The sequence below is a fragment of the Chelonoidis abingdonii genome, chromosome 26, assembly GCF_003597395.2.
Source record: "Chelonoidis abingdonii isolate Lonesome George chromosome 26, CheloAbing_2.0, whole genome shotgun sequence".
Taxonomy (NCBI): Eukaryota; Metazoa; Chordata; order Testudines; family Testudinidae; genus Chelonoidis; species Chelonoidis abingdonii.
Genome location: NC_133794.1, coordinates 12,276,455 through 12,287,630, shown reverse-complemented (window position 1 = coordinate 12,287,630; position 11,176 = coordinate 12,276,455). Strand labels below are relative to the sequence as shown.

General features: G+C 44.1%; 1 protein-coding gene across 2 annotated transcripts; it reads left to right on the top strand.

Annotated features, from left to right (window-relative positions):
- Nucleotides 1–296: 296 nt before the first annotated feature.
- On the top strand, nucleotides 297–7,236 carry LOC116828512 (keratin, type II cytoskeletal 5-like). 2 transcript variants are annotated; one of them, XM_075061280.1, is made up of 10 exons: nucleotides 297–818; nucleotides 1,894–2,108; nucleotides 4,117–4,177; nucleotides 4,631–4,726; nucleotides 4,977–5,141; nucleotides 5,361–5,486; nucleotides 6,079–6,299; nucleotides 6,795–6,829; nucleotides 6,941–7,000; nucleotides 7,097–7,236. In XM_075061280.1, exons 1-10 carry the CDS (start codon nucleotides 297–299, stop codon nucleotides 7,234–7,236), a joined length of 1,641 nt encoding a protein of 546 aa, XP_074917381.1. The 2 variants fall into 2 exon arrangements, with proteins under 2 accessions (XP_074917381.1, XP_032642705.1); XM_032786814.1 differs by having other exon boundaries at nucleotides 6,941–7,236.
- Nucleotides 7,237–11,176: the final 3,940 nt, after the last annotated feature.

Sequence of the window (11,176 nt, the reverse complement as noted above, 5' to 3'; positions counted from 1 at the left end):
AACAGTTATTTCCAAACTACAGGAGTGTTGCTCCGAAATGCAACTATTTCATTAGACAGGGGTGTGTAGGTAGAGTGACCTCACTGTTCAGAATGCTGCAGGGCATACCAAGCCCAATTAATCAGGAAGATAATTCTCATCATGAAGCCAATCCCAGTTCCTCAAGCAAATAAAAGAGGTAGCCTCAGCCCTTAAAGAACAGAGGTTCACCCTTGTCTTCTTTGTTCTGTTCTCTTCTCCAGAAAGCTCACTCCTTCCTTCCTTCCACTTCTACCATTTTACCCAGACCAGCTACAATGTCTCGCCAATCCACTGTAAGGTTCCAGAGGGGAAAACAGGGCTTCAGTGCCTCTTCTGCCATCATCCCAAACAGCTGCCGCACCAGCTACAGCTCATGTTCTGTATCCCGGGCTGGAGGTTGCGGTGCTGGTGCTGGTGCTGGAAGGGTTGTTGGCGGTGGCAGTTGCTTTGGTAGCAGAAGCCTCTACAATCTAGGCGGATCTAAAAGAATCTCCATGGCTGGAAGCAGCGGTGGCTTCCTGTGTGGTGCTCCAGGCCCAGCTGGCGTTGGCTACGGATTCGGTTTCGGTGGCGGAGCAGGCGGCGGCTATGGGTTAGCTGGCGCTGGGTTTGGTGGGGGAAGAGTTGGCCTTGGGTTCCCTGTTTGTCCACCTGGCGGGATCCAAGAAGTAACCGTCAACAAGAGCCTTCTAACACCTCTCAACTTGGAAATCGACCCCACCATCCAGAGGGTGCGTAAAGAGGAGAAGGAGCAAATCAAGACCCTCAACAACCAATTTGCCTCCTTCATCGACAAGGTGAGATATAAGATTTCATCAATATCTTGTCCTGATTGTTCAGTGGGGAGGAAAAACAATTGCATTTCCTTATCAGCATTGTCTGCTCATCCACAAACAGAGCTGGGGGGTCAAATCTGGCATAACCCCACTCATTTGAGGCAGGTCTATCATCCCACTGCAGTTGACATCAGCATCTGGCCTGTAAAGGCAGTTACTGACTATTATCTTGTGTTCTTAATAAAGGACCTGTCAAATGGCCAGTCAGTGGAGCCCTGCCCATTTAAGCTATCTGGAAACCACACATCCAGACTTGAATTTTCTTGTTAAGTTGGAAAGGTAACATTGAAACAATGCAATTAGAGTTAGGTGGTTCTTTTAAAGTCCAGGTATTTTGAGGACTTATCTACCTGACAGCATCCTAGTCACCTCTTTGTTGATTGCATCAGATTTGCCAGAAAAAGCAGAAACAGGAGCGTAACAAAAACCTTGATGTTCTTGTTGACCAATGCGCATGCATTAGTGGTCAAAGCAAATGTTAAACTGTCTTGTGGACTTTTTTGTGCTCAGCCCAGTAATAAATATTTTAGATTTATTTTCCACTTAAGGGATTATTTTTCTCCTGCCTTGTCCCCCTTGTCATCATTTGCACCTATGCAAAATGTGTGCAAAACACAACCAATCTATCCTGGCATCATTTTAAAACCCACTTTGCACAGGTGTAAATGGCGAGGATATAAGATTTCATCACTATCTTGTCCTGATAGTTCAGTGGGGAGAAATATGGTACAAGGAACAGGAGAATCGGCTTCTAATTAGATTGAAATGTGGGCAAGATCCTTGAAGTCAAATTCGCTACACCCATTTACACCAGCTGAAGATCTGGCCCTGACTATCTTCCTTGTGACTGCCAGTCTTGCTCACTAGTTTGTAGGAGCTCAGTGAGAGCGGAGGGCACTCAGCATTTCTCAGGAAGTGCTCAGTACCTTGCAGGATTGGACCCTAAACATGCATGGGAGTTAACCTGGATGACTCATATTATTTTAATACTTTTATGGAACCATTTTAGCATCTTCTGGATCCTTGTGCTTTTCAGGTCCGATTCCTCGAGCAGCAAAATAGGGTGCTGGAAACCAAATGGAGCCTGCTGCAGGAACAGGGACAAAAAACCGTGAAAAACAACATTGAGCCCCTCTTTGAAAATTACATCGGTAATCTCAGGAGGCAGCTGAACAACCTGATGAATGAGAGAGGAAGACTTGAAGGGGAGCTGAACAACATGCAAAACGTGGTGGAGGATTTCAGGAACAGGTAAGTCCATCTCCCTAGCTGCTCCTCATCACCATAGCATCAGGGGTGTTTAAATAAAAAAAAAAAAGTACGTCCACACTGTAACATCAGTCTGATAAGGAAGGGACAAGACTAACAAATTACCAGTTGCAAGTTCACTAGAGAGATACATCTTATAATGTGACAGTTTTCAGAGGTTTCAGAGTAGCAGCCATGTTAGTCTATATTCCTAAAAGGAACAGGAGTACTTGTGGCACCTTAAAGACTAACAAATTTATTTGAGCATAAGCTTTCATGGGGTACAGCCCACTTCATCGGATGCATAGAATGGAACATATAGGAAGATATATATATATATACAGAGAAGATGCCATACCAGCTCTAAGAGGCTAATTAATTAAGATGAGCTGTTATCAGCAGGAAAAAACTTTTGTGGTGATAACCAAGATGGTCAATTACAGACAGTTGACAAGAGGTGTAAGGATAGTTATCATAAGGAAACAGACTCAAGTAGCGTAATGACTCAACCATTCCCAGTTTCTATTCAAGCCAGAGTTAATGGTATCTAATTTGCAAATCAAGTCAAGCTCAGCAGTTTCTCGTTGGAGTCAGTTTTTGAAGTCTTTCTGTTGCAAAATTGCCACCTTCAGGTCTGTTACTGAGTGGCCAGAGAGGTTTTCAGAGGAACAGCTGTGTTAGTCTGTATCAGCAAAAACAAGGAGGAGGCCTTGTGGCACCTTAGAGACTAACAAAGGTATTTGGGCCAGGGGCGGCTCTAGGTATTTTGCCGCCCCAAGCATGGTAGACAGGCTGCCTTCATCAGCTTGCCTGTGGGAGGATCCTGGTCCTGCGGATTCGGCAGCACGCCTGCAGGAGGTCTGCTGAAGCTGCGGGACCAGCGGACCCTCCTCAGGCATGCCGCCGAAGGCAGCCTGCCTGCCTCCCTCGTGGTGACCAGCAGAGCACCCCCCGTGGCTTGCTGCCCCAAGCACATGCTTGGCGTGCTGGTGCCTGGAGCCGCCCCTGACTTGGGCATAAGCTTTTTCACACCATGCATCTGATGAAGTGGGTTTTAGCCCACGAAAGCTTATGCCCAAATAAATTTGTTAGTATCTAAGGTGCCACAAAGATCCCTCGTTGTTTTATCTTATAATATGTGGATTATATCACTTTCCCATGGCTAATTGGAAAAGTTAAAAATCTCACTATAGAATGAAGGGACAAGAAGTCCAGGTATAATACTATTTTGTAGATGACACGTTAGGTGCAGAATCTACAAAGAGTTACGAACAAATTTATTGGTCTGAGTAAAATAACTCACGGGCATTAGACTTTGGGAGACTGCATCCTTAACCTGTAAGGGAAGAAGCAGTGAGAATGACTGACTGCCAGGAAGAGAGAAAAAGAACAGACGGTTTTATCTAGAGCGATAGTTCTCAACCAGGGATACATGTACTCCAGGGGGTATTCATCTAGATCTGTGCCTAGTTTTACCCCAGACTACATAAAAAACACTAGTGAAGTCAGTACAAACTAAAATTTCATACAGACAATGACTTGTTTATATTGCTCTATATAACTATACACTGAAATGTAAATACAATATTTATACTCCAATTGATTTATCTTATAATTATATGGGGAAAATGAAGAAGTCATCAATTTTTCAGTACTGGGACACTTTTGTATTTTAATATCTGGTTTTGTAAGCAAGTGGTTTCTAAGTGAGGTGCAACTTGGGGATACGCAGAACAAATCAGACTTCTAAAGGGGTACAGCCATCTGGAAAGGTTGAGAGCCACTGATCTGGAGTACTTTTCTATAGACATCAGTTTGCATGTTTTAACTGGTTTAGCATTGACACATGGATCATTGCCTGAGTTATCCTGAAAACTAAAATTCCAATCCTGGTGACAGCTGAGATTAGCACACACACAAAATGCTCTCAGGGAAATTTATTCTAACAGGCTGCAGTGATCTTGGTCAGTTACTTGCCTACACAAACGTTCCCTCTGCCCCGTTCCATTAGGTACGAAGATGAAATCAACAAGCGCACAACTGCCGAGAATGACTTTGTGACACTCAAGAAGGTGAGTGTTGTTTGTGTAATGCAAGCCTTATTGTTGTTTGTCTTTCAGCAACACCTAGAGATCCAGGCATCATTGTGCAAGGTGCTGTACAGACACACAGAGAGAGGCAGGCCTTGCCCCAAAGAGCTTCAGTAGAGAAGACAGACAAAGGGTGGGAGAAAGGGAGGATTATTAGCCCAATGGAAGTGCAGCACAGGCAGATCTAAGGGGCTTGTCCAACATTACATAGGGAATCTGTGGCACACCTGGGAACTGAGCCTAGCTCTTCAGAGCATCAGTCCAATGTTTTAACCACCAGACCTCTCAGATCAGCCCTTCAGCTACAACACTATTAACAGCCATTAGAAAATCCTTTACATTTATTCTCCTCTAGAAAATGAGTTTGGAGCTAATCACATTGCTGGCCTGGTAATGAAAGTGCTTCACTCATTTCAGTCCATTACTGTCTTTCAGGATGTGGATGGTGCCTACATGAACAAGGTGGAGCTGGCTGCCAAGGTGGACTCCCTGACTGATGAGATCAATTTCTTGAGAGCCGTGTACGAAGAGGTAAGTGCTAGCAGCACGAGGTCTCTTTCAGCGGGTTTCAAATTAGGTTTCCCAGTGACATCCAAAATTCTGAAGCTTTTTTTGCAATGACATGAGCTGTCTTTACTGTTCCTGATAGTTGTTTGAGTGGCAGCCCCTTACCTTAGGCTATAGCCTCTGCGTATGGTACACAGTGAAACGTTCAGTTGTCTACCAATGAGGAAAAGTCTCTTTGACTCACAATTCACCTGAATATTGGCATGAATTGCAGGAACTGGCTCAGATGCAGATACAAATCTCCAACACCTCTGTTGTTCTGTCTATGGACAACAACCGAGACCTGGACCTGGACAGCATCATTGCTGAAGTCAAAGCGCAGTACGAGGAGATCGCTAACAGGAGCCGAGCTGAGGCTGAATCTTGGTACCAAACTAAGGTGAGTCACCATACACCAACAGAGAGTTGAGTTCCAACTAGCTGCATGTTCGCTTGTATATCACTATTATTGTGCTTCCTGATTTGTGTCACTGAGCATTCAGAGGTACCAATCAGGGATTAGATGGTGACCAATTGTGCTAGTCACCGCACACACGTAACACCTGCCCCAAAGAGGATGGACTTTAATGTGATTTGTGTGTCCCTTTGTGTACTGCAGTATGAAGAGCTGCAGGTTACCGCTGGCAGACACGGGGATGACCTCCGCAACACCAAGCATGAGATCTCAGAGCTGAACCGAATCGTCCAGAGACTACGGAATGAAATTGAAAATGTGAAAAGACAGGTAGGGCGCTGCGGAAAACACGGGAGAGTATTTTGTGGGCGGGTGCTTCATTATCACAGTTCCAAGCCTTAGGCCAAGAGGGATGCAAATGGAACTCTGTTGATTTCTGCTGCACCAGAACTGAATTTGGCCCCTTTGGTCTCAAAGTAAAAATGCCACTAGGATTTGACCAGATTTTAATGCTTATAAATAAAATGAATAAATAATATAGGGCCAGAACCTCAGTGTCAATGAAGCCAATGCACTTTAGGCCAGCTGGCAATCTGGACTTCAAAGGGTTAAGCTGCATGATACTATCCCTAAAGTTTCCCCCACTGCAGCCCCTGGAAATGATTGCAAACCTGTTAGACTGAAACATGGAGAGCCGAATTTTCAGTGCTGTCAATCAGCCACGTTCTGCTAAAGTTAATGGAGCTAGGAAGATTTACACCAGTTGATGATCTATTCCAAAATGTAGAAAAGTTGATGGGAAGAGATGAGATGCTCATAGATTATTCCTGCTTGATCTGCACCCAGGCAATTGTGTACTGGGAAGGCAGAATGGTTTGATGTTTCCTATGGAAGTTTAGATCGATGTTCTTCTCTGCCATAGTGCGCCAACCTGCAAGCAGCCATTGCTGAGGCTGAGGAACGCGGTGAACTGGCCCTCAAGGATGCCCAGGGCAAACTGGCTGAGCTGGAGGATGCCCTGCAGAAGGCCAAGGGAGATTTGGCGCGTCAGCTGCGGGAGTACCAGGAGCTGATGAATGTCAAGCTGGCACTGGATATCGAAATCGCTACCTACAGGAAGTTGCTAGAAGGAGAGGAGAGCAGGTGGGTGAAATGCAGCACATTCATGCCCGGATTTTAATGAGGTCAATGGAAACTGCAGGTGCTCAGCATTTCTGAAAACTCTCCCCCAAAGCAACTTCTCTTTATGCTAGAATCAATTGAAATGTTAATGAAAAACTTGGTCAAAAAGTTTTGAAATTTGAATAAAATAAATTAGCAATTCAAAAAAAAATTTTATGAAATTATTTTTTCTGTTTGTCAGCCAGTGTGTAGAGAGGTTTTGCTTTTTTGAAATGTCAAAAAAAAAAAATCCAAACCCCTGAAGGCTGTTCAAAAGGCTTCTGTCAAAACTATTTTTTTGGTTGGAAAATGGGGGGTTTTGGCTAACTGAAAATTTTCCTGGAAACTGTCTGTTTTCCACACAAAAATTCAACTACTTGATGAAAAATGTCATGGACATTTTTCTGCTTTTTTCAACCAGCAATGTCAATGGACATCACTTGAATTCTTACTTTCCTTTCTTCTCTTCCCTAACAGGTTGTGTGGAGATGGTGTAGGTGCAGTGAATATTTGTAAGTCACTTGAATGCATATATTGTACAAACTGCCTTGCTTTAGTCTCCATTTGCCACTCAGTGGCCACCATCCAGTGAGATCTAAACACACGGTGCTTTCTTTTTGCAGCTGTGGTCACCTCAAATGTTGGAGGTGGCTATGGAAGCAGAAGCGGTCTCGGCATTGGAGGTGGAAGCGGTGTCTGCATTGGAGGTGGAAGCGGCCTCAGCGTGGGAGGTGGAAGCAGTGTCTGCATTGGAGGTGAAAGCAGTCTTGGCCTGGGAGGTGGGCTCAGCGTTGGAGGAAGCAGCTTCAGCTCTGGAAGCGGAAGAGGCATCGGCGGGTTGAGCCTCGGAGGCGGAAGTGGCTCTAGCGTGAAATTCGTCTCAACTACCTCTTCCACCAAAAGAAGCTACAGAAGCTAAAGCTCAGAATTCAAAGTCCTCGCACCCTGATTGAAATATTTCCATGGTTTCCTGATGCTGACACATTACTGACCTATGAATGGGACCACCATATAGAATAAAAGCAACGTTTTCTAATCTTCTCCTTAGAAAACCAGCTTAAAAAATGTTGGCCTATATCTGAATTTTCCAAACACTGCCTTGAATTGGTTCTTTTTTCAATCTTGCTATCTATTATTTCTCACATAGAAACCTATAACCTCTGTCCAACAAGAAGAGAAAGTACATATTTCTCCAGACAGCGGAATGTGTGTGTGCTTTCTCACAAACTTTGAATTTTTCATTGGAAAACGGAAAACTGAAAAGATGAATGTTTTTGACAAACCCAAACATTTCTGTTAATTTTCACCCAAAAGTTTTCAGCCAAACATGCCAAAATCTTCCCCCAAAATGTGGAAAATTTGGGTTTCCTTCAAAAACGTTCAATTTAGGGGCTCCATTTCTTCCAGTGAAATATTGAATTTTTCCAGATAAAAAGATTTCCCCATTTTCTGAATCACCTCTGATGATAACATAGCCTCAACAAGACCTAGTGCAACTAATAAAACTGCCGTCCCTTTCCCAGGTATTTTCGTTTCTTGCATACTAAGGAACAGCTCATGGATTTGGATATTTTTTATGCCAAAACTCAGTTGTTTAAGTTTTAGAATGGCAAGAGAGCCATTATGTTAAGCACTGTCTGAATAATGGTAGAACCAGGCACCTGATCATTATTTCTTGTTCAGATCTAGTGTATATTTCAAAATCTGAGTCCATTACAGGACACAATGTACATGGCTCTCTCTCTCCATAGTTTGGGCACCTATTTATGTCATTCAGGTTATTTCATTATTCAGTTGAACAAATGGTTCCTTGTCTAGAAATTTACAACACACTGTGCTTTAGCTCACCCAAATTGTATTGAGTTCTGTGTGCAAATGGGTGATCCCACCTTGTTCTGCATTTGCCACATCTGTATCTCACATTCCACATAATTTCCACTGTTTTATTTCCAACGGACTTTGAATTGAAAGTTATCCGGCCTTATGTTGTATATAAAACGTGTCGCACTATTGTTTGTTCTTTGGGCTCAGGAGCTCATGTTGTTGGAAGCTTCTCATCACTTTCCAGTGTTTGTCTAATAAAATGCATATGTAATTTATTCTGCTGTCCAGATCTTTAATTAATATTTAAGGCAGGGGTGGCCAACCTGAGCCTCAGAAGGAGCCAGAATTTACCAGCGTACATTGCCAAAGAGCCACAGGAATATGTCAGCAGCCCCCTATCAGCTTCCCTAGCTCCCAGCGCCTCCCACCCACCGGCAGCTCCACCGATCAGCACCTCCTGCTCCCTCCCCGCACCTCCAATCAGCTGATTCGTGGCATGCAGAAGGCTCTGGGGGGGAAGGAGAGGAGTGAAGGCACGGCAGGCTCAGGGGAGGCTGCGGAAAGGGGTAAAGTGGGGGCAGAGCCAGTGGCAGAGCCAGAGGTGAGCAGTGAACGCCCCCTGGCACATTGGAAAGTTGGCACCTTTAGCTCCAGCCCTGGAGTTGGTGCCTATACAAGGAGCAGCATATTAACGTCTGAAGAGCCGTATGTGGCTCCAGAGCCACAGATTGGCCACCCCTGGTGTAAGGGAAATCGACACACATTTCTACACTCTGTGAAATTCCATTGATGCTAATTGTAGTGTGTAGCAACAAAGCAGTCTCCTTTTAATTACTTGGGGAGCCCTCTGAGCGCTCACTATAGTTTTGAAGCCACCAGAAGCAGGTTAACAAAGGAGACACCCCCGTAGTGGAGCAGCGTGAATGTAACAGGGTGATTTCCTTCAAACCATTGGGTGTGGAGGAACACTAAGAATTTGACAGGAAAAAGAACTTTGAGCTCCTTTGGTGTGAAAGTGAGTTCCCAGCCCTGGAGGGCTTTGCTTGGTTTAGCTAAGATACAAATCTCTTTCCGTGCTGGCGCTACATTGAGTGATCTCCAAATCCATCCAGATGTTGGGTAAAATCTTGACCTCACTGAAGTTAAGGGAATTTTGCTACTGACTTTAGTTTGTTCAGGATTCCTCTCACTGGGTATTAACTAGTTTAAAGCTGAAAGGCTTGATTTGCCAAGGAAGGGCAAGGTGTCTGGGGGGTAAAGATATTTAATCTTTGCCTTCATTTCACCTTCTGTCGATGCAGCTTCGCGCCTCCCTCCCCTACCCCCAGTTGGTTCTCACAGGTCTGCAAAAACTTAAGGCCAGATTTTCAAAAGAGCTTTTAAAATCTCTCCATCAGAGTCATAATAGACCATCTGGGTGCTCAGTTCTTTTGCAAATCTGACCCCGGTTGTTGGTGCTGAGTCCTTGAGATTTTAGCCCTGAGCTCTTTCAAAGATCTTGCCCTCGGTGTGCACAATGTCATGCAGTCTGAGAAAACGCCCCGTGACAGAGGCAACTTGGCGTACCACAGCACAATCGGAAACTAATTGCAGGGGAATGAAAATAACCGACTATTTTCCTGTTGAATTTCAACTCAGCATGTCCATGCTCCAGCCCAGTTTCACATTTTGGGTATTTTTTTTTATTGAATCAGATTAAAAAACGTTTATTCTCTAGCATTTTGTAATTTTGGGTGAAGAATCAGAGAGGCATGTGCCCACTGCGCTATCTGATTGACATTCACCCATATGCAAAGGCCCAGCGAAAGGCCCATGTGCGATTTAAATCCCCTTCATAATAGGTCTTGTGCTCTTTCTCTGTCAATGAGAATGGTCAGACAAAGAGAATTACCATCCTGCAGGAAATTCTGGCATTTCCACATGTGTTTTCATGCCTCAATAGTCCAAATGTAGGATTGTTTCATGGAACTAAAAGTTCTGAAAGCATCTCAATTCAAAACCATTTCCGTTCGACATTTTTCAATCAAAACATTTAGTTTCCAGTAGGGTCAACATTAAGCTCTATGTCCACTAGAGCCACCGTGGTGCCTCATGGGATATGTGGTTCCAAACCACTCATGCCCCCTTTCTCCTCTATGGGCCCTGCTTACTGGCCAGACTATATCTCCCATGAGGCACTGCAATCTTTCCCTGACGCTGAGCCATTTTGAAATTTTTTTCACCAACCCTAATTCTACCCTCTGTGAGCCTGAATTGCTCCCCTTTGTTTGAGGAGAAGAATAAGAAGAAGAGTCTCCAACAGGCGTTTCCCTCTCCCATGGGTTTTTCCACAGGGAGAGACATGATCTAGTCCTGAGACAGAAATACGTGTCAGCCAACACATGTTGGAAGAGCAGCTAGGGATGAATGGGAGGAACTGGCAGTGGGAAACTTACTTTATAATTTGGAGAGGGCGCAAAATGAAATGAGACACCTGCTCAGTGAGAAAATTGACTGGCATACGCAGTAAAGAGAAAGGAGGCCTATGTGCTGTTAATTGCCAAATTCCAAAAGCTTGACTCCCTTGGAATAATTAACTCTGCTTTTATTAATAATTTTTAAAGAATGGGAAAAGGGACCTTGTGTCAAAAATAATTATCTCAGTAAGATAATAACAACACCTAGTCCTTATGCAGTTCTCTTTCATCAGTTGGCCTCAAAGCACATAAAAGGCGGTCAGGATCACTATCCTTGTTTTTCAGATGGGGAAACTGAGGCACAGGAAGACAAAGATAGTTGCCAAAAGTCACACAGTGTGCCAGAAATAGAACAAAGGACCGCTGAGTCCCTGTCCAGGGTGCTATCTGCCAGGCCACATTGCAAAGACAAGCTAGTATGCTGCTGGAGTTAAATTTATATCTCAGAGTTTAAAGAACATTTTGGCCAGAAAACGTTATCTGTATATGGAGATGACCTAGCCAAATGTAGAAATAACTCAGCTCAGGCTCTTACCGATTTTTTCAACCACTGCATTTGTGAACACTTTGCAAATAGAG

What these genes read in the sequence shown, in the direction of transcription:
- LOC116828512 (XM_032786814.1), top strand. Translation starts at nt 297, where the DNA reads ATGTCTCGCCAATCCACTGTAAGGTTCCAGAGGGGAAAACAGGGCTTC. An exon ending in TTGCCTCCTTCATCGACAAG is followed by an intron (nt 819 to 1,893) that starts GTGAGATATAAG and finishes TGTGCTTTTCAG; the next exon opens with GTCCGATTCCTCGAGCAGCA. An exon ending in AATCTTGGTACCAAACTAAG is followed by an intron (nt 5,142 to 5,360) that starts GTGAGTCACCAT and finishes TGTGTACTGCAG; the next exon opens with TATGAAGAGCTGCAGGTTAC.